Source organism: Amblyraja radiata, chromosome 30 (genome assembly GCF_010909765.2).
Source record: "Amblyraja radiata isolate CabotCenter1 chromosome 30, sAmbRad1.1.pri, whole genome shotgun sequence".
Classification (NCBI taxonomy): Eukaryota; Metazoa; Chordata; class Chondrichthyes; order Rajiformes; family Rajidae; genus Amblyraja; species Amblyraja radiata.
The window spans coordinates 613,464-636,632 of NC_045985.1; the positions used below are offsets into that span (position 1 = coordinate 613,464).

The 23,169-nt window shown below is 49.8% G+C and overlaps 1 protein-coding gene across 2 annotated transcripts in view; it reads left to right on the forward strand.

Annotated features, from left to right (window-relative positions):
- Window positions 1–23,072, forward strand: part of LOC116990069 (cyclic AMP-dependent transcription factor ATF-6 beta-like) — a 45,591-nt gene extending 22,519 nt beyond the window's left edge. For both annotated transcript variants that reach the window (XM_033047601.1, XM_033047602.1), the window contains exons 9-15: window positions 1,771–1,917; window positions 6,616–6,726; window positions 9,533–9,632; window positions 17,203–17,270; window positions 18,816–18,927; window positions 19,836–19,920; window positions 21,824–23,072. In XM_033047601.1, coding sequence (XP_032903492.1) covers window positions 1,771–1,917; window positions 6,616–6,726; window positions 9,533–9,632; window positions 17,203–17,270; window positions 18,816–18,927; window positions 19,836–19,920; window positions 21,824–22,083 — 883 coding nt within the window. In that variant the 3' untranslated portion in view covers window positions 22,084–23,072. The remainder of the gene's footprint in view (window positions 1–1,770; window positions 1,918–6,615; window positions 6,727–9,532; window positions 9,633–17,202; window positions 17,271–18,815; window positions 18,928–19,835; window positions 19,921–21,823) is intronic.
- Window positions 23,073–23,169: the final 97 nt, after the last annotated feature.

The following is a 23,169-nucleotide window of genomic DNA, read 5'->3' on the forward strand; positions in this document are numbered from 1 at the left end:
CCTGACCGCTATCTTTAAGAGCCCTATCTAGTTATCTCTTGAAAGTATCCAGAGAACCGGCCTCCACCGCTCTCTGAGGCAGAGAATTCCACAGACTCACAACTCTCTGGGAAAAAGTGTTTCCTCGTCTCCGTTCTAAAAGGCCCCTCATTCTTAAACTGTGGCCCCTGGTTCTGGAATCCCCCAACATTGGGAACATGTTTCCTGCCTCTAGCGTGTCCAATCCCTTAATAATTGAATTGAATTGAATTGAATTGAATTGAATTGAATCCTTTATTTGTCATTCAGACCTTTCGGTCTGAACGAAATGCTGTTGCCTGCAGCCATACATGTAATAATCTTATATGTTTCAATAAGATATCCTCTCATCCTTCTAAACTCCAGAGTGTACAAGCCCAGCCGCTCCATTCTATCAACATATGACAGTCCCGCCATCCCGGGCATTAACCTGGTGAACCTACGCTGCACTCCCTCAATAGCTAGAATGTCCTTCCTCCAATTTGGAGATCTAAACTGCACACAATACCCCAGGTGTGGTCTCACTAGGGCCCTGTACAACTGCAGAAGGACCTCTTTGCTCCTATACTCGACTCCGCTTGTTATGAAGGCCAACATGCCATTCGCTTTCTTCACTGCCTGCTGTATCTGCATGCTTACTTTCAATGACTGATGAACAGGGGCCCCCAGATCCCGTTGTACTTCCCCTTTTCCCAACTTGACACCATTCAGATAGTAATCTGCCTTCCTGTTCTTGCCACCAAAGTGGATAACCTCACATTTATCCACATTATACCGCATCTGTCCAGCATCTGCCCACTCACCCAACCTGTCCAAGTCACCCTGCATTCTCATAGTATCCTCCTCACAGTTCACACTACCACCCAGCTTTGTGTCATCCTGGGAATTAACCTGGTAAACCTACGCTGCACTCCCTCATTAGCAAGATTGTCCTTCCTCAAGTTTGGAGACCAAAACTGCACACAATACTCCAGGTGTGGTCTCACTAGGACCCTGTACAACTGCAGAATAGACAATAGGTGCAGGAGGCCATTTGCCCCTTCGAGCTAGCACCGCCATTCAATGTGACCTTGGCTGATCATCCCCAATCAGTACCCCGTTCCTGCCTTCTCCCCATATCCCCTGACTCCGCTATTTTTAAGAACCCTATCTAGCTCTCTCTTGAAAGCATCCAGAGAACCTGCCTCCACCGCCCTCTGAGGCAGAGGATTCCACAGACTCACAACTCTCTGTGAGAAAAAATGTTTCCTCGTCTCCGTTCTAAATGGCTTACTCCTTATTCTTAAACTGTGTGTGGCCCCTGGTTCTGGACTCCCCCAACATCGGGAACATGTTTCCTGCCTCTAGCGTGTCGAAGCCCTCACAATCTTATATGTTTTGAATTCCCTCTCCTCCTTCTAAACTCCAGAGTGTACAAGCCCAACTGCTCCATTCTCTCAGCATATGCCAGTCCCGCCATCCCGGGAATTAACCTTGTAAACTTACGCTGCACTCCCTCAATAGCAAGAATGTCCTTCCTCAAATTAGGGGACCAAAACTGCACACAATACTCCAGGTGTGGTCTCACTAGGGCTCTGTACAACTGCAGAAGGACCTCGTTGCTCCTATACTCAACTCCTCTTGTTGCGGTGGGAGGCAGCAACTCCAGCACTGCGCCACCATGCCGACTGTAAATCAACACTGAGCCAGACAGGACGGGGCATCTTGTACTGTTGACCTTGCTCATGTTTGCGTGTGTCTGTGCCATGACAGTATCACAGAGAAGAAGACTGACATCTTCGAGACCCAGGCGGACGATACCTACCTGCGGCGGCATCTTCTGACTTTCAAAGAGGAGCGGGCCACGGAGAGCACAACACAGCAGGCAGCAGCAGATTACAAGCTGCAGGAGAAGTTCAGGTAGACGCAGCCCATTTGTCCTCTCCTCGGTAGGAGGCGGCACAGAGTTGGTAGAGTTGCCGCCTCACAACGCCAGAGACCCTTTTCTCTCCCCCCTTCTCTCCCCCCTTCTCTCCCCCCTTCTCTCTCCCCCTTCTCTCTCCCCCTTCTCACCCTTCTACCCCCTTCTCCCCCCTCCCCCCCCGCTCTCCCTAAAGTTCTTACGTACTCTGTGACAGCCGTTTACCTTCCTCTTCATCGCGCAGACATCGCTGCTCCGCTCTCCATAGCCCCCACCTACACGATGTGTGTGTTTAACACAGAGAGTGGTGAATCTGTGGAACTCTCTGCCACGGAAGGTAGTTGAGGCCACAGTTCATTGGCTATATTTAAGAGGGAGTTAGATGTGGCCCTTGTGGCTAAAGGGATCAGGGGGTATGGAGAGAAGGCAGGTACAGGATACTGAGTTGGATGATCAGCCATGATCATATTGAATGGCGGTGCAGGCTCGAAGGGCCGAATGGCCTACTCCTGCACCTATTTTCTGTGTGTGTGTGTGCGTGTGCGTGTGCGCGTGAGTGTGTGTGTGCGCGTGTGCGTGCGTGTGCGTGTGTGTGTGTGCGCGTGTGTGTGTGTGTGCGTGCGTGTGTGAGGTCGGTAGCAAGGATCCTATAGGATCTTTGGTCGGTAGATGCAGCTCACGCTTGGGTCGATCCAGCTCGAGGCTTTCCAGGCGAGTGACCAAAACCTCCGGCGACCTCATGGAAACCTTGTGTCGCGAGCCAGGCCACCAGAGATTTCCGTTCAGGTTCCCTAAGTGGGACAGGGGCATTATCCAGCTCTCTCTTGAAAGTATCCAGAGAACCGGCCTCTAGATAGAGCTCTTGACGATAGCGGAGTCAGGGGACATGTGGAGAAGGCAGGAACGGGGTACTGATTGTGGATGATCAGCCATGATCACATTGAATGGCGGTGCTGGCTCGAAGGGCCGAATGGCCTACTCCTGCGCCTATTGTCTATTGATGTCGACTAGGTGGTAGGTTGTCGTGGGGGGGGTCAAGTCGCCGGTTTTTCGGCGACCTGCTACAACTGTGACAGTCGCTGAAAAAATCGCCTAATTGGGACAGGCCCATTAGTGTGCGGGGATTGGCTGGTCGGCGCAGACTCAGTGGGCCGTAGGGCCTGTTTCCAAGCTGTATCTCTACACGGTTGATAGGTCCTCATTTGACATGAACGAAGCCAGAGGGCACAGCAGTGTTTTATTCTGCATAAAGAAGCAAACGGCAGAATGTCTCTCCCTCAGGGCATGGTGATGAATAATAATTGTGGGGGGAAAGATGTAGACAGAGGGAGCTGGGGACGGGTTGTCAAGCTGAGGCCTGTAACCGCGATTGTTCACTACGTTCTTCAGGGATGAATGAGATTCAATGGCTGAGAAGGATTTCATCCAAATCCTTAAATCTACTTTGTTTAATTGCTCTGCCTGTAAACCGATTCACATCTTTTCATTCATCCGTACCTGTTGACTCCTGCACAAGGATCCGCGCAACTATGAACTTCCCGTCTCATAGAAACCTAGACAATAGGTGCAGGAGGAGGCCATTCGGCCCTTCAACCCAGCACCGCCATTCATTGTGATCATGGCTGATCGTCCCCAACAATAACCCGTGCCTGCCTTCTCCCCATATCCCTTGACTCCACTAGCCCCTAGAGCTCTATCTAACTCTCTCTTAAATCCATCCAGTGACTTGGCCTCCACTGCCCTCTGTGGCAGGGAATTACACAAATTCCATAACTCTCTGGGTGAAAACGTTTTTTCTCACCTCAGTCTTAAATGACCTCCCCTTTATTCTAAGACTGTGGCCCCTGGTTCTGGGCTCGCCCAACATTGGGAACATTTTTCCTGCATCCAGCTTGTCCAGTCCTTTAATAATTTTATATGTTTCTATAAGATACCCGCTCATCCTTTTAAACTCCACCTAGTCTTTTCAATCTTTCCTCGTATGACAGTCCCGCCATCCCAGGGATCAATCTCGTGAACCTACGCTGCACTGCCTCAATCACAAGGATGTCCTTCCTCAAATTAGGAGACCTAAACTGTACACAATACTCCAGATGTGGTCTCACCAGAGCCCTATACAACTGCAGAAGAACCTCTTTACTCCTATACTGAAATCCTCTTGTTATGAAGGCCAACATTCCATTAGTTTTCTTCACTTCCTGCTGTACCTGTAAGCCAACTTTCAGTGACCGGTGTACAAGGACACCCAGGTCTCGCTGCACCTCCCCCCTTACCTAACCTAACCCCATTGAGATAATAATCGTTTTCGGTGACTGCCGGCACCCGTCATAGGTCGTTTCAGATCGCCGGAAATGTTCAGAATGTTAAAAATCCAGCGTCGACCAGAACAAGGTGCGAGGGGGGCACAGGTCAGATGGGGAGGGGGAATCCGCGGACAGGAGCACAGAGGTTCTCTGGATACTTTCAAGAGAGAGTTAGATAGGGCTCTTAAAAATAGCGGAGTCAGGGGATATGGGGAGAAGGCAGGAACGGGGTACTGATTGGGGATGATCAGCAATGATCACATTGAATGGCGGTGCTGGCTCGAAGGGCCGAATGGCCTACTCCTGCACCCATGTCTATACATAGAGGTCTCTAAACTCAGAGGTCGTCTAGTCAATTCAAGTCAAGATGAAATTCTTGCTTTCTGCAGCACAACAGAATATTGTAGGCATAAACACAGAACAGATCAGTGTGTCTATATAGCAGAGAATATATATATACACACATAGATAAACAGATAAAGTGCAATAGGCTGTTATAGTTCAGAGTTTGATTGTAGTTGCGGCAATTTGGTGGCTGTGGGGAAGAAGCTATTCCAGAACTTGGATGTTGCAGATTTCAGGCTCCTGTACCTTCTACCTGATGGTAGCAGGCAGATGAGTGTGTGGCCAGGATGGTGTGGGTCCTTGATGATGCTGCCAGACTTTTTGAGACAGCGACTGCGATAGATCCCCTCGATGGTGGGGAGTTCAGAGCCGATGATGGACTGGGCAGTGGTCACAACTTTCTGCATCCTTTTCCGCTCCTGGACGCTGAAGTTGCCGAACCAAGCCACGATGCAACCGGTCAGCATGCTCTCTACTGTGCACCTGTAGAAGTTAGAGAGAGTCCTCCTTGACAAACCGACTCTCCGTAATCTTCTCAGGAAGTAGAGACGCTGATGTGCTTTCTTTAAATGTAGCATCAGTGTTGTGGGACCAGGAGTCAAACATTCTGAACTGGGATTGTACAGATTTGCCTCTATTCAATTTAACTTTTATCCAGTGTATATGTTCAGACATCCAATGAACGAGTTAAATCTGACTTTGAAATTCTACTCTTTAATCTTTAGTGGATCTGGCAGCTGCTGCCAACTTCCCCAGGGTTAGGCCACTGTGTATTTTAATTGCTCAGGTTTCCATGGTGACATTGCAGAAACTTTGCATTCTGGCCCCTCACCTATTTATTGCTTATATTATTTCAGGATTGGCGTCTGAAATTCTTTGAGGCTTTGTATTTCTAAGAAGTTAAAAGTGGTGCAGCGGTAGAGTTGCTGCCTCACAGCGCCAGAGACCCCGGGTTCCATCCTGACTACGGGTGCTGTCTGTACAGAGTTTGTACATTCTCCACGTGACCTGTGTGGGTTTTCTCCCTGTGTTCCGGTTTCCTCCCACACTTCCAAGGGCTTATTTGGCTTCGGTAAAATTGTAAATTGTCCTCAGTGTGATATGACAATGGACAATAGGTGCAGGAGGAGGCCATTCGGCCCTTTGAGCCAGCACCGCCATTCAATGTGATCATGGCTGATCATCCACAATCAGTACCCCGTTCCTGCCTTCTCCCCATATCCCCTGACTCTGCTATCTTTAAGAGCTCTATCTAACTCTCTCTTGAAAGTATCCAGAGAACCGGCCTCCACCACCTGAGGCAGATAATGCCACAGATTCACAATTCTCTGAGTGAAAACGTTTTTCCTCATCTCCGTTTTAAATGGCCTACCACTTATTCTTAAACTGTGGCCCCTGGTTCTGGGCTCCCCCAACATAGGGAACATGTTTCCTGCCTCGAGAGTGTCCAAACGCTTAATAATCTTATATGTTTCAATAAGATATCCTCTCATCCTTCTAAACATCAGAGCATACAAGCCCAGCCGCTCCATTCTCTCAACATATGACAGTCCCGCCATCCTGGGAATTAACCTGGTGAACCTACGCTGCACTCCCTCAATGGCAAGAATTCCTTTGTCACATTTGGAGACCAAAACTGCACACAATACTCCAGGTGTGGTCTCACTGGGGCCCTGTACAACTGCAGAAGGACCTCTTTGCTCCTATACTCAACTCCTCTTGTTATGAAGGCCAACATGCCATTCGCTTTCTTCACTGCCTGCTGTACCTGCATCCTTACTTTCAGTGACTGATGAACAAGGACCCCCAGATCCCGTTGTACTTCCCTTTTTCCCAACTTGACGCCATTTAGATAGTAATCTGCCGTCCTTTTTTTGCCACCAAAGTGGATAACCTCACATTTATCCACATTAAACTGCATCCGCCATGCATCTGCCCACTCGCCCAACCTTTGGGGCAGTGGCTCATCGGACGGTCCAGACATGCGCGGTGGGACTTGTGCAGGTATGGACTCTGCTGACTGCTGTCTTGTCTTCCTTTCACTCTCAGCAACATTACGATGGCCTACACCGAGGTGAACGACCTGGTACTTCGTGACATCGACCGCATCCTCTTCCCCTCTTCAGATTGCCGTCAGTTCAATAAGACAGAGTCGCTGAGGTAGGTTGTTTGGGGGAAAACATTGGGTCTCCACTCCACCCACATCCAGCTTCTCCCTGACCCGGGGCAGGAGGAGAAAAAGACACCGAGTGCTGGAGTAACTCAGCGGGTCGGGCAGCATCTGTGGAGAACATGGATAGGTGACGTTTCACAGAGTGCTGGAGTAACTCAGCGGGTCAGGCAGCATCTGTGGAGAACATGGATAGGTGACGTTTCACAGAGTGCTGGAGTAACTCAGCGGGACAGGCAGATCATGTATGGTCGACGTTTCAGGCCTGGACCCGTCTTCGGATGCTTGCTGACCCGCTGAGTTACTCCAGCAATTTGTGCTTGTTGCTACTGGGCTGAATAATAATAATAATAATAATATCTTTTATTGTCATTACACGTCAGTGCAACGAGATTTAGTATGCAGCTCCAACCGATGTCAAAAATATAAAATAAATAAATAAACTGCGACGTGACCATTTGAGGGAGACAGTCCAGGGGGGGTGGGGGGCACTCAGCAGGGCCGGTTCAGAGCCACTATAGCTCTGGGAATAAAGCTGTTCCTGAGTCTGGAGGTTCGGGCGTAGAAGGCCTTGTAACGTCTGCCGGAGGGAAGTAGTTCGAACAGTCCGTTACAAGGGTGTGATGAGTCTTTATGGATGCCGACAGCTTTACTGAGGCACCGTGTGTGGTAGATGCCCTCCAAGGCTGGTAGCAGTTTCTCAATCTTCACTGGAGATTGGATTCAGAATGAGTAGAAGGGTGGGGAATGGTCAGAGACTCGCGGACAGAACACTACGAGATGAAGCTCAAGTGAAAAACAATTCTCAAATTTGTCGCTTTTCAAAAATTCACACGTTCTAGAAGCAGAATACGGCCATTTGGCCCATCCTGCCTACTGTCCCATTCAATCATGGCTACTCTATCTCTCCCTCTCAACCCCGTCATCTTATTCTGTGGCCGTTTCGATGTGTCCTCACTTGTTTAACTACAAGGGCCAGGAAGCGAGCGGGCAAGATCATCTCTGACCCCTCTCACCCTGGCCACAAACTCTTTGAATCACTTCCGCGACTCCGGACTGTCAAAGCTGCCACAGCCAGACATAAAAACAGCTTTGTTTTCCACGAGTAGTAGCTCTACTCAACTGCCAACAGTCTGTAGCCTCTTTTTTACTCTGGTACTTAATATTCACATGTTTAAATTATGTTTTATTTTAAATTGTCCGTTGTGTGTCGTGTTTTTACCATGTGCGATCAAAGCAACAAGTCAAATTCCTTGTATGTGTGCATAGTTATAGAACAGGCCCTTCAGCCCAACTTGCCCACACCGGCCAACATGCCCCATCTACACTAGTCACAGAGTGATACAGTGTGGAAACAGGCCCTTCAGCCCAACTTGCCCACACCGGCCAACAATGTCCCATCTACACAAGTCACAGAGTGATACAGTGTGGAAACAGGCCCTTCGGCCCAACTTGCCCACACCGGCCAACAATGTCCCAGCTACACTAGTCACAGAGTGATACAGTGTGGAAACAGGCCCTTCGGCCCAACTTGCCCACACCGGCCAACAATGTCCCATCTACACTAGTCCCAGAGTGATACAGTGTGGAAACAGGCCCTTCAGCCCAACTTGCCCACAACAATGTCCCAGCTACACTAGTCACAGAGTGATACAGTGTGGAAACAGGCCCTTCGGCCCAACTTGCCCACACCAGCCAACAATGCCCCAGCTACACTAGTCCCACCTGCCTGCGCTGGGTCCATATCCCTCCAAACCCGTCCTATCCATGTACCTGTCCAACTGTTTCTTAAACGATGGGATAGTCCCAGCCTCAACTTCCTCCTCTGACAGCTTGTTCCATACGTCCTCTGTGTGGAAAAGTTATCCCTCAGGTTCCCATTAAATCTTTCCCTTCTCACCTTAAACCTCTGACTTCTGGTCCTCGATTCCCCTACGCTGGGTAAAAGACTGTGTGCATCTACCGGATCTATTCCTCTCATGATTTTATACACCTCTATAAGATCTCCCCTCATCCTCCTGCGCTCCATGGAATAGAGACCCAGCCTACTCAAGTCAAGCCAAGAGAGTTTATTGTCATGTGTCCCAGATAGGACAATGAAATTCTTGCTTTGCTTCAGCACAACAGAATATTAATACAGATCAGATCAGTGTGTCTATATACCATAAGACCATATATATACACATAAATAAGCAGATAAAGTGCAATAGGCTGTTATAGTTCAGAGTTTGTCCGAGCCAGGTTTAATAGCCTGATGGCTGTGGGGAAGTAGCTATTCCTGAACCTGGATGTTGTAGTCTTCAGGCTCCTGTACCTTCTACCTGAAGGTAGCGGGGAGATGAGTGTGTGGCCAGGATGGTGTGGGTCCTTGATGATACTGCCAGCCTTTTGAGGCAGCGACTGCGATAGATCCCCTCGATGGTAGGGAGGTCAGAGCCGCTGTTCAAGAAGGAACTGCAGATGCTGGAATATCGAAGGTAGACAGAAGTGCTGGAGAAACTCAGCGGGTGCGGCAGCATCTATAGAGCGAAGGAAATAGGCAACGTTTCGGATGAAGAAGTGTTTCGGCCCGAAACGTTGCCTATTTCCTTCGCTCCATAGATGCTGCCGCACCCGCTGAGTTTCTCCAGCACTTTTGTCTCGGTCAGAGCCGATGATGGACTGGGCAGTCCCACGGCAACCCCTCCCTATAGCTCACACCCTCTAGTCCTGGCAACATCCTGGTAAAAACGAGGCCATACTTGGCCAATACAGTAATTCTGACTGACGTCTGATATTGCTGTGTTCTCACTGCAGGTTGGCTGATGAGCTGCGGGGCTGGGTACACCGGCACCAAATCGGCAGGACCAAGTCTAACGAGAAACCAAAGCGGCAGAAGAAATTTAAGCAGGGTGCGGTAAGTAGCAGTTAGTCAGCGTTTACACCCACGACTGTGGCCAGTCCGTCTAAAGGAGGGAGTGCAGCGTAGGTTTACAAGGTTAATTCCCAGGATGGCGGGACTGTCATTTGCTGATATAATAGAGCGGCTGGGCTTGTATACTCTGGAGTTTAGATGGATGAGGGGGCATCTTATCGAAACATATAAGATTATTAAGGATTTGGACACGCTAGAGGCAGGAAACATGTTGGCGGAGTCCAGAACCAGGGGCCACAGTTTAAGAATAAGGGGTAAGCCATTAAGAACGGAGACGAGGAAACACTTTTTCCTCACAGAGAGTTGTGAGTCTGTGGAATTCTCTGCCTCAGAGGGCGGTGGAGGCCGGTTCTCTGGCTACTTTCAAGAGAGATCTAGATAGAGCTTTTAAAGATAGCGGAGTCAGGGGATATGGGGAGAAGGCAGGAACAGGGTACTGATTGTGGATGATCAGCCATGATCACATTGAATGGTGGTGCTGGCTTGAAGGGCCGAATGGCCTACTCCTGCACCTATTGTCTATTGTGTATTGTCTATTGAGCGGCTGGACCAGAAATGTCACCCATTCCTTCGCTCCAGAGAAGTTGCCTGTCCCGCTGAGTTACTCCAGCACTCTGTGAAACGTCACCTATCCATGTTCTCCACAGATGCTGCCGGACCCGCTGAGTTACTCCAGCACTCTGTGAAACGTCACCTATCCATGTTCTCCACAGATGCTGCCTGACCCGCTGAGTTACTCCAGCACTCTGTGAAACGTCACCTATCCATGTTCTCCACAGATGCTGCCTGACCCGCTGAGTTACTCCGGCATGTTGGGTCTGTCTTCCGTCATGTTTAGAGATTCGCACTTGGATTTCATCTCTCTGTTTAAATAACAATTGAAGTCCCTTCATTCAAATAGCCACACAGAATATGTAGGAAGGAACTGCAGATGCTGGTTTAAACTGAAGGTGGACACGAAATGCTGGAGTAAATCAGCGGGACAGGCAGCATCTCCGGAGAGAAGGAATGGGTGACATTTCGGGTGGAGACCCTTCTTCAGACTGATTTGTCGACCTGAAACGTCACCCGTTCCTTCTCTCCAGAGATGCTGCCTGTCCCGCTGAGTTACTCCGGCATTGTGTGGCTATGAGCCTTAAGGCCAGGAAGCGGGGCCTTCAGCCCAACTTGTCCATGCACCCCAAGATGCCCAAGATCTATGTGCCCATGTTTGGCCCATCCCTCTAAACCTATGTGCCTGTCCAATTGCCTTTACAATGTTTAATGGTTTATGTGTCATTCCTAACAGTCACTGTATGGCATGTTGTCACTTGTGGGCGGAGCACCAAGGCAAATTCCTTGTATGTGAATACTTGGCTAATAAACTTATTCATTCATTCATTCATTCAATAGCCCCAGCATTCCCCACCAGAGTATATATAGGCTTGTATTCACTGGAGTTTTGAAGGATGAGGGGCGATCTTATAGAAACATATAAAATTATGACTGGACAAGCTAGATGCAGGAAAAATGTTCCCAATTTTGGGCGAATCCAGAACCAGGGGCCACGGTCTTAGAATAAAGGGGAGGTCATTTAAGACTGAGGTGAGAAAAAACATTTTCACCCAAAGAGTTGTGAATTTATGGAATTCCCTGCCAGAGAGGGCAGTGGAGGCCAAGTCACTGGATGGATTTAAGAGAGAGTTAGATAGAGCTCTAGGGGCTAGTGGAATCAAGGGATATGGGGAGAAGGCAGGCACGGGGTTATTGATTGGGGACGATCAGCCATGATCACAATGAATGGTGGTGCTGGCTCGAAGGGCCGAATGGCCTCCTGCTGCACCTATTTTCTATGTTTCTATACTGTATATTGGAAAATTATTCTGCGGTGGCGCAGCGGTAGAGTTGCTGCCGTACAGCAAATGCAGCGCCGGAGACTCGGTTTCCATCCAGACTACAGGTGCTGTCTGTACGGAGTTTGCACGTTCTCCCCGTGACCTGCTTGGGTTTTCTCCTAGATCTTCGGTTTCATCCCACGCTCCAAAGGCGTGCAGGTTTGTAGGTTAATTGGTTTGGTGTAAGTGTAAAAATTGTCCCTAGTGTGTGCAGGAAAGTGTTAACGTGCGGGGATCGCTGGTCGGCGCGGACCCGGCCTGTTTCCGCGCTGTATCTCTAAACTAAGAAACTAAACTAAGCTTCATTGAGTGGTTTTGTTGGAAGTAGTGATGGCTTTTATTTATTTTGTTCTTTCATGTGATCTTCTGTCTGTGGTTAAGTGGTCTGTTGTTAATTGTCACAGCTTGGTAGTGGGAACAGCAAGTTCTGACAATGCAGTCGTGTCCTAGTGAACAAGATGCCATCAAGATGTTGCCCAACCCGGGAGACTATTTGCGTGCTAGCCACAGAAGCTGATCCACAATCATATATTACAATTGCTCCACACGTTTAACTCTCTCTCCCCCCTCAGCACCGTTTCTAACTTGAACTGTGATCCCCTTATCATGTATCTATACACTGTAAATGGCTCGACATAATCATGTCCTGTAATCATGTCTTGATGAAAGTCTGCATCCATTCTGCAGTTTAACGTGGATAAATGTGAGGTTCTCCCACCAGTCTGACTGTCTCCGACTACATTATGTCTCTGTCCCGCCCATTCCCCTGACATCAGTCTGATGAAAGGTCTCGACCCGAAACGTCACCCATTCCTTCTATCCAGAGATGCTGCCTGACCCGCTGAGTTACTCCAGCACTCTGTGAAACGTCACCTATCCATGTTCTCCACAGATGCTGCCTGACCCGCTGAGTTACTCCAGCACTCTGTGAAACGTCACCTATCCATGTTCTCCACAGATGCTGCCTGACCCGCTGAGTTACTCCAGCACTCTGTGAAACGTCACCTATCCATGTTCCCCACAGATACTGCCTGACTCGCTGAGTTACTTCAGCACTCTGTGAAACGTCACCTATCCATGTTCTCCACAGATGCTGCCTGACCCGCTGAGTTACACCAGCACTCTGTGAAACATGACCTATCCATGTTCTCCACAGATGCTGCCTGACCCGCTGAGTTACTCCAGCACTCTGTGAAACGTCACCTATCGCTAGAATTTAGGAGATTGAGGGGGGATCTTATAGAAACTTACAAAATTCTTAAGGGGTTGGACAGGCTAGATGCAGGAAGATTGTTCCCGATGTTGGGGAAGTCCAGGACAAGGGGTCACAGCTTAAGGATAAGGTGGAAATCCTTTAAGACCGAGATGAGAAAATCATTTTTTACACAGAGAGTGGTGAATCTCTGGAACTCTCTGCCACAGAAGGTAGTTGAGGCCACAGTTCATTGGCTATATTTAAGAGGGAGTTAGATGTGGCCCTTGTGGCTAAAGGGATCAGGGGGTATGGAGAGAAGGCAGGTACAGGATACTGAGTTGGATGATCAGCCATGATCATATTGAATGGCGGTGCCGGCTCGAAGGGCCGAATGGCCTACTCCTGCACCTATTTTCTATGTATCTATCCATGTTCTCCATAGATGCTGCCTGACCCGCTGAGTTACTCCAGCATTTTATGTTTACAGGCCTGTTGAGCTGCTGATAGTAAGAATTTTATTGTTCCATTTTGGCACATGTAACAAGTATACTCTCCTGACCCTTGTCTCATATATCGTTAGTGTCATAAAAAGCGATACTGCCAAACTATCAAGCAACTTATTTCCCGAGCACTCTCAAAAACTGGGACTCTGACCAGATATATTGAGCCCCAAAGTAAAACCAGTGACTAAAGAGATTTTTGAAATTGTCGCTTCTTTGCTCTGTTGCCCTCTGTGAGAATGTAGACGTTGGAGCAGGATTGGGCTGCCCCGACCCGCTCTGCTCCTCAGCACTGAGCTGATCATTCCTGGCTGCTTGCCATAACACTCGACCAAAGATCTGCCACTCCCAGCCCTACCTGGGCAAGGTCTGAAGTCTATACTTCAGGAGCGTAGATAAATCACACCGCTGCATGTCAACGCTGAGAGGACCGAGCAGGGAATAATCTCATCTTCCCCATAGCCCACCGCTTTAAACCAGCTTCACCAAGTACCTTCCACCTCCATGTCAGAACCCCGCTACCTTCAGGTAGAAGGTACAGGAGCCTGAAGACTGCAACAACCAGGTTCAGGAATAGCTACTTCCCCACAGCCATCAGGCTATTAAACCTGGCTCGGACAAAACTCTGAACATTAATAGCCCATAATCGTTTATTTGCACTTCATCAGTTTATTTATTCATGGGTGTGTATATTTTTACAATGGTATATGGACACACTGATCTGTTCTGTATTCATGCCTACTATATTCTGTTGTGCTGAATCAAAGCAAGAATTTCATTGTCCTGTCAGGGACACATGACAATAAACTCATGAATCTCTTGAATCTCCCACTTCTGTGTATGGTCACTGAAAGTGTTGTCACTGTGTAGAATGCACAACGGCCTAGAGCACAAGAGCCCTAGTGAGACCACACCTGGAGTGTTGTGTGCAGTTTCGGTCTCCAAATCTGAGGAAGGACATTCTTGCTAGCGAGGGAGTGCAGCGTAGGTTTACAAGGTTAATTCCCGGGATGGCGGGACTGTCCCGGGAATTATGGAGCGGCTGGGCTCCAGTCTGAAGAAGGGTCTCGAACAGAAACGTCACCCATTCCTTCTCTCCAGAGATGCTGTCTGTCCCGCTGAGTTGCTCCAGCCAGCATCTGCAGTTCCTTCCTGCACGCTTTGACATGGTCGTTCACCAGGACTCTGAAGGTTTACAAGGTTAATTCCCGGGATGGCGGGACTGTCATATGCTGAGAGAATGGAGCAGCTCGGCTTGTACACTCTGGAGTTTAGAAGGATGAGAGGGAATCTTACACATATACGATTTTTAGGGTTTAGACACGCTAGAGGCAGGATACATGTTCCCGATGTTGGGGGAGTCCAGAACCAGGAGCCACAGTTTAAGGATAAGGAGTAAGCCATTTAGAACGGAGATGAGGAAACACTTTTTCTCACAGAGAGTGGTGAGTCTGTGGAATTCTCTGCCTCAGAAGGCGGTGGAGGCCAATTCTCTGGATGCTTTCAAGAGAGAGCTCTTAAAGATAGGGGAGTCATGGGGAGAATGCAGGAACGGGGTACTGATTGGGGATGATCAGCCATGATCACAGTGAATGGCAGTGCTGGCTCGAAGGGCCGAATGGCCTACTCCTGCATCTATTGTCTATTCTAGTTTATAGACACAAAATGCTGGAGTAACTCAGCGGGTATAAGCATGACTCGTTTAGATTTACCTGCATCTGCAGATCTTTCTTCAACATTACTCCAGCATTTTGTGTCTTATCTTTAGTGTAAATTGGCATCTGCAGTTCCTTCCTACACTATTTCTTGTTTAGTTTGTAGTTTAGTTCATTGTCACATGTACAGTGAAAAGCTTTTTGGTTGCATGCTATCTATTCAGTGGATAGACCATACAATATTACAATCAAGCCGTCCACAGTCTACAGATACAGGATAAGGGGAAGATAAGGTTCAGTAAAGTCCGATTACAGATAGTCCATTGGGGCGGAGAGAGACGGAGTGCAAGGGTTACTTCTAGTTAGAGAAATCAATATTCATACCACTGGGTTGTAAGCTGCCCAGCCATCCTGTTGCTGCCCACCCATCCTGGGTCTCCTCCATTGCCAGAGTGAGCAACACCGGAAATTGGATGAACAGCACCTCATATTCCGCCTGGGTTGCTTGCGTCCGGATGGCATGAACGTTGAATTCTCCCAGTTTTGCTAGCCCTTGCTGTCTCCTCCCCTTCCTTAACCCTCGAGCTGTCTCCTCCCATCCGCCCGCCCTCGGGCTCCTCCTCCTCCCTTTTTCCTTCCTTCTCCCCCTACCCCCAAATCAGTCTGAAGAAGGGTTTCGGCCCGAAACGTCGCCTATTTCCTTCGCTCCATAGATGCTGCTACACCCGCTGAGTTTCTCCAGCATTTTTGTGTACCTGTCGCCACTCAAGTCGCACCAGCTTCTCGTTCTCACCTAGCAAACAGCTAACAATGGCCTGTTTCCTTGATCATCGTTTCATGTTTGCAAATTTTTCATTCATTTGTTCTATTTCTCTCTATATGTCTGTCTGTATCTCTTGTTTCCTTTTGCCCTCAGCTCCAAAGGGTCATAGGGGGAACGTACAAACTCCGTACAGACAGCACCCATAGTCAGGATCGAACCCGGGGTCTCTGGCACTGTAAAGGGGCTGTCCCACTTAGGCAAATTTTCAGGCGACTAGGCTGTCTCCACATGGTGGCAGGGGTGTCGCCTGTATGGTCGTGAGTCGTCTCCTCTGTTGTCCAAAGAGTCGTAGCGTCTTTCTGGTTGCCACTGGATTTTCAACATGTTGAAACATTTTCGGAGACAGTCGGTGACAGTGGGCTTGACGCCAATGAGCGTAGCTTGACTTCTCCTGACGTAGGAGCTGTCGTGGTTGTCGCCAGGTTAACGTAGGTTGTCGCCGTTGCTGACTTCGTTTTTTTTTTGTTAAAAGAATGATTCTATTTCAAATTTTATGCCAAAATGGTGGATCCAGTCGCCGGTTTTTCGGCAACCTACTTCGACTATGACAGTCGCCGGCAGTCACCTAAAAATAGCCTAAGTGGGACAGGCCCTTTGGTCTGAAGAAGGGTCTCGAACACCAACGTCACATATTCCTTCTCTCCAGAGATGCTGCATATCCCGCTGAGTTGCTCCAGCATTTTGTGTCTACCTTTGGTTTAAACAAGCATGTGCAGTTCCTTCCTGCACGCTTTGATATGGTCGTTCACCAGGACTCTGAAAGTTTACAAGGTTAATCCCCGGGATGGCGGGACTGTCATATGCTGAGAGAATGGAGCAGCTGGGCTTGTACACTCTGGGGTTTAGAAGGAGGAGAGGGTATCTTATTGAAACGTATACGATTATTAAGGGATTGGACACGCTAGAGGCAGGAAACATGTTCCCAATGTTGGGCGAGTCCAGAACCAGGGGCCACACAGTCTTAGAATAAAAGGGAGGCCATTTAAGACTGAGGTGAGAAAAAACTTTTTCACCCACAGAGTTGTGAATTTGTGGAATTCCCTGCCACAGAGGGCAGTGGAGGCCAAGTCACTGGATGGATTTAAGAGAGAGTTAGATAGAGCTCTAGGGGCTTGTGGCTAGTCCAGAACCAGGAGCCACAGTTTAAGAATAAGGGGTAGGCCATTCAGAACGGAGATGAGGAAGCACTTTTTCACCCAGAGAGTGGTGAGTCTGTGGAATTCTCTGCCTCGGAGGGCGGTGGAGACCAGTTCTCTGGATGCTTTCAAGGGAGATCTAGATAGGGCTCTTAAAGATAGCGGAGTCAGGGGATATGGGGAGAAGGCAGGAACGGGGTACTGATTGGGGATGATCAGCCATGATCACATTGAATGGTGGTGCTGGCTGGAAGGGCCGAATGGCCTACTCCTGCACCTATTGTCTATTGTGATTGTCTTCCCCAGAGACCATGGCCGGTCTTCATCAAACGTGCTGTTTGTGAAACACAATTGCGTTTTCTTTTACAGCGGACACAACAGAGGAAAATCAACCTGTCACGCTTTCTCCCGGTCCAGTCTACAGACACCAACGCAAGGTGAGCTCACTGGCGCTTTATTTACCTCGTATGCAGCACGGACGGTAAATCCTGACTACGGGTGCTGTCTGAACGGAGATTGTACGTTCTGTGGTTGTATAGGGCTCTGGTGAGACCACATCTGGTGTATTGTGTACAGTTTTGGTCTCCTAACTTGAGGAAGGACATCCTTGTGATTGAGGCAGTGCAGCGTAGGTTCACCAGATTGATCCCTGGGATGGCGGGACTGTCATATGAGGAAAGATTGAAAAGACTAGGTGGAGTTTAAAAGGATGAGCGGGATTCTTATAGAAACATATAAAATTATTAAAGGACTGGACAAGCTGGATGCAGGAAAAATGTTCCCAATGTTGGGCGAGTCCAGAACCAGGGGCCACAGTCTTAGAATAAAGGGGAGGTCATTTAAGACTGGGTGAGAAAAAACCTTTTCACCCAGAGAGTTGTGAATTTGTGGAATTCCCTGCCACAGAGGGCAGTGGAGGCCAAGTCACTGGATGGATTTAAGAGAGAGTTAGATAGAGCTCTAGGGGCTAGTGGAGTCAAGGGATATGGGGAGAAGGCAGGCACGGGTTATTGATTGTGGATGCTCAGCCATGATCACAATGAATGGCGGTGCTGGCTCGAAGGGCCGAATGGCCTCCTCCTGCACCTATCGGGCCGCCCGTAGCGGCAACTGCGGAGGGCTTGTGGAGGCCCTGACCATGGGGAACAGTGGAGGAAGAGACTGACTTTGGTGCCTTCCCACACAGTGGGAAACTCTGATTCTGCTGTGTGCGGATGTTTTATGTTAAATTCTATCGTGTGTTGTGTCCATTATTTTTATTGTATGGCTGTATGGGAATTTCATTTCACTGTGCGGCACATGTGACGAATAAATGTATCTTGTATCTTGTATCTTGTATTTTCTATGTTTCTATTTTCTATGTTCTATGTTTCTATGTTCTCCCCGTGACCTGCGTGGATTTTCTCCGAGATCTTCGGTTTCCTTCCACACTCCAAAGACGTACAATTTTGTAGGTGAATTGGATTGGTATGAATGTAAATTGTCCCCAGTGTGTGTTGGGTGTTGTTAGTGTCTGGGGATCGCTAGTCGGCGTGTACTCCGTGGGCTGAAGGGCCTGTTTCCGTGTTGTATTTCAAGTCTTTGTTCATCAGTCACTGAGAGTAAGCATGCAGGTACCGCAGGCAGTGAAGAAAGCCAATGGCCTATTGGCCTTCATAACAAGAGGAGTTGAGTATAGGAACAAAGAGGTCCTTCTGCAGTTGTACAGGGCCCTAGTGAGACCACACCTGGAGTATTGTGTGCAGGTTTGGCCTGTTGGCCTTCATAACAAGAGGGGTTGAGTGTAAGAGCATTGAGGTCCTTCTGCAGTTGTACTGAACCCTATGGCAGTCACCTAAAAATAGCGTAAGCGGAACAGGCCCTTTAGTAAATAAAGCATATTGTGAAGCAGCAAAGTGCTATTTTCCCCACCGCTGTCCTGCTACCACCTGCCTGCGAGCCATGTTGCGACGTCTCACTGTCTCCTTGTTGTGCTTGGACAGGTTAATCTCCAGCCAGCTACAGGTGTACCAGGGCCCTGAGCAGAGCTACACTGACTTCATGGATGCGTTCGACAGGAGGGAGGACACCTTCTATGTCGTTTCATTCCGAAGGGTAACTATCGCCAGTCCAGCTGCTTCCGTCTGCGGGTGGGGGTGGGGTGGGGGTGGTGGTGGTGGGGGGGGGGGGGGGTGGTGGGGGTGGTGGTGGGGGGGGGGGGTCAGGTTGTCCATTCACACCAGAACTTTCAGCTTCATATTCATTCAATAGACAATAGGTGCAGGAGGAGGCCATTCGGCCCATCAAGCCAGCACCGCCATTCAATGTGATCATGGCTGATCATCCCCAATCAGTACCTCGTTCCTGCCTTCTCCCCATATCCCCGGACTCCGCTATCTTTAAGAACCCTATCTAGCTCTCTCTTGAAAGTATCCAGAGAACCTGCACCTTGGACCTTGCACCTCCTCCAGCCTCATCTACTGCATCCGCTGTTCCAGGTGTCAACTTCTCCACATCGGCCAGACCAAGCGCAGGCTCGGCGATCGCTTCGCCCAACACCTCCGCTCGGTCCGTCATAACCTACCCGATCTCCCGGTGGCTCAACACTTCAACTCCCCCTCCCATTCCCAATCTGACCTTTCTGTCCTGGGCCTCCTCCACTGTCAGAGTGAGGCCCAGCGCAAATTGGAGGAGCAGCACCTCATATTTTGCTTGGGTAGTTTACACCCCAGCGGTATGAACATTGACTTCTCTAACTTCAGATAACCCTTGCTTTCCATCTCTCTCCATCCCATTCCCCTTCCCAGTTCTCCCACCAGTCTTAATGTCTCCGCCTACATTCTATCTCTGTCCCGCCCCTTCCCCTGACATCAGTCTGAAACGTCGGCCATTCCTTCTCTCCAGAAACGTTGCTTGTCCCGCTGAGTTACTGCAGCATTTTGTGTCTGCCTTCGATTTAAACCAGCATCTGCAGCTCTTTCTCACACTGACATTGTGCTTCCTGTGATCCTTGTTCCCCACAGGACCACCTACTGTTACCGGCCATAAGTCACAACAAGACCAACAGGCCAAAGATGTCCCTGGTCATGCCAGCCATGCCCGTCAATGGTAAGTGCAAGTGCACAAGTTTAGTTTAGATACGATAGACAATAGACAATAGGGGCAGGAGGTGGCCATTTGGCCCTTCGAGCCAGCACCGCCATTCACTGTGATCACGGCTGATCATCCACAATCAGTACCCCGTTCCTGCCTTCTCCCCATATCCCTTTGACTCCACTATCTTTAAGAGCCCTATCTAGCTCTCTCTTGAAAGCATCCAGAGAACCGGCCTCCACCGCCCTCTGAGGCAGAGAATTCCACAGACTCACCACTCTCTGTGTGAAAAAGTGTTTCCTCGTCTCCATTCTAAATGGCTTACCCCTTATTCTTAAACTGTGTGTGGCCCCTGGATCTGGACTCCCCCACCATCGGGAACATGTTTCCTGCCTCTAGCGTGTCCAATCTCTTAATAATCAAGAATTTGTCTATCTCTGCCTTAAAAATATCCACTGACTTGGCCTCCATAGCCGTCTGTGTTCCACAGATTAACTACCCTATGACTAGAGAAATTCCACCTCGCCTCCTTTCTAAAAGAATGCAGTTTAATTCCAAGGCTGTGTCCTCTGGTCCTAGACTCTCCCACTATTGGAAACATCCTCTCCACATCCACTCTATCTATGCCTTTCATCATTGTGTGTGTTTCAATATGAGTTGTTGCTGGCTGGCGGTCTGTGTTGTTGGGGTCCAGGGTTGGTGTACACACTGGGGTGACATGTAGCTGGCAGTATCTGTGGCAGCCCTGAATAATGGCCTGCACATTCCACACGCACACACACACACACACGAGCTCGCCAACCTGTCGGGACAGGTCATGGGCCGCCTACCTTTGTCTGGTATTCCCACGCCTGACACAGTACTCAAATCACCCCCCTGCCTCCCTCCATAACTCTCTCAATGTTATAGCATCGAAACATACAATAGACAATAGGTGCAGGAGTAGGCCATTCTGCCCTTCGAACCAGCACCGCCATTCAATGTGATCATGGCTGATCATCCACAATCAGTACCCCGTTCCTGCCTTACAATACAATACAATACACATTTATTGTCATTTGAGCCCCAGTGAGACTCAAACGAAATTTTGTTTCCACAGCCATACAAACAAAAACAATGTCCTACAGACATACACACAATTAAGTTCACACAAACATCCATCACAGTGAACCCACTGTGTTGGAAGGCAAAGTCTTTTCTCTCCCCTGTTCTCCATGTCTCTCCCGATGTCCAAGCTCCAGGCGGGTGATGATAAGTCCCACGGCCATTTTAGGCCGCGCGGGGCGATTTACGGGCCCGCTCCCGGTCTGAAAGTACAAGGTCGGAGCCCCAGCGTGCGATGGTGAGTCCCACGGCCATGAAGCCGCGCCAGATGATGTACGGTCCCGGTCCGGGTCGTTCCAACCCCGCGACACGGGCTGGAGAAGTCGCGTTGCGGGAGCTCCGGGAAGCGGCCTCTCTCTCCCCCCGGACCCGCGAGCTCCCGATGTCCCCGACAGTCCACCGGACCTGCGGCTGCGTTGCTGGAGCCTCCGAGCCTTCTCCCCATATCCCCTGACTCCGCTATTTTCAAGAGCCCTATCAAACTCTCTCTTGAAAGCATCCAGAGAACCGGCCTCCACTGCATCTGTGGAGAGAAGGAATGAAGAAGGGTCTCACCTCGAAACGTCACCCATTCCTTCTCTCCACAGATGCTGCCTGACCCGCTGAGTTACTCCAGCACTCTGTGAAACGTCACCTATCCATGTTCTCCACAGATGCTGCCTGACCCGCTGAGTTACTCCAGCACTGTGATCAGTGTTGGGGCAGTGTGAGTCGGGATCAGTGTGTGTGTGTGTGTGTGTGTGTGTGTGTGTGTGTGTGTGTGTGTGTGTGTGTGTGTGACGTGAGCTGATTGTGTTTGCCCCCTCTCCTGCAGAGAGCCTGTACAACAGCACGCGGGGTTACGAGGTGATGATGCAGATCGACTGCGAGGTGATGGACACCAGGATCATCCAGATCAAGAGCTCCTCGGTGCCCCCCTCGCTGCGGCACCCCCAGGACAACCGGACCAGCCCCTTCCACCCCCACGCAGGGGGCTCCAGCAGACCCCCCACCCCCGGGGGTCTACAGCCTCACACTGTCACAGCACCCTCCTCCAAAGACCCCCTCTATCTCTCGACAGAAGGCGGGGTGTAGCATCAGGTGGGGGGGAGGGGGGTTCCCCCACTCTCCCCCTCCCCCCTCCCCAAGCAAGTACACACACTTGATCTGGTGGGGCTCGATACACTGTGGTCCATCCTTCCCTCTGCTCCTCCCTCCCTACCCCCTCAGCTCCCCCCTCCCCCTCCCGAAAAGTGTATAAATTACTACTGACTTCCGCACTGTGTGCGGGGAGGGGGTCTTGTGTCGGAAGGGTAAAGACCGCCTGGTTTCCGGAAGACCCCGCCACGGGGAAATCCAAATGCAGTCCAGCCGTCTAGACACCACCGCCAGCCCGTCGACTGGACTCTGGGCCCCCGTACGGATATTGGGGGGGAGGGGCAGTGAGACACACATTCCAAGAGGCTGGGCTGATTCCAGGCGATTCTCAGCATATGTTCTCAGCAGCCCTGAGTGTGATGGAGGGGGGTGAGAAATATTCCCTGGAACAAGGAGCCAGCACTGTTTACCGGGAACATGAGGGAAGAAGGGCTTGTACATTTAATCGTTCTGCCCCTTCGCACGCTCCCTGTGTTTATCTTCACCCTGCGCTCACTACTCTGGCCCCCTTCAGCCTGGCTTGGACACGCTGTGTTGGTTTCACGATGGCCGGGGCTCCTGTACTCAGGTGGGTTGTCGAGAGGGGGCCAGTCCCAATGCCACCGTCGGATGGGCCGAGTGGCCTGTTTCCGTGCCCGTACGACCGCCTAGAGTCACCGGACATTGAAGAGTACAGCACGAGACCAGGCCCTTCGGCCCACAATGTCTGTGCCGAACATGAAGCCTAGACCATCTTGTATCCTCCTACATTTATTCCACATCCCTCTGTTCCCTACATGGCCTTGTTTGTGTCCTTTCAATAGTCTCATAAACGCCACTATCGTATCTGCCTGCACCACCACCTATCCATGTTCCCCACTGACCAGCTGAGTTACTCCAGCACTCTGTGAAACGTCACCCATTCCTTCTCCACAGATGCTGCCTGTCCCGCTGAGTTACTCCAGCACTCTGTGAAACGTCACCTATCCATGTTCTCCACAGATGCTGCCTGACCCGCTGAGTTACTCCAGCACTCTGTGAAAC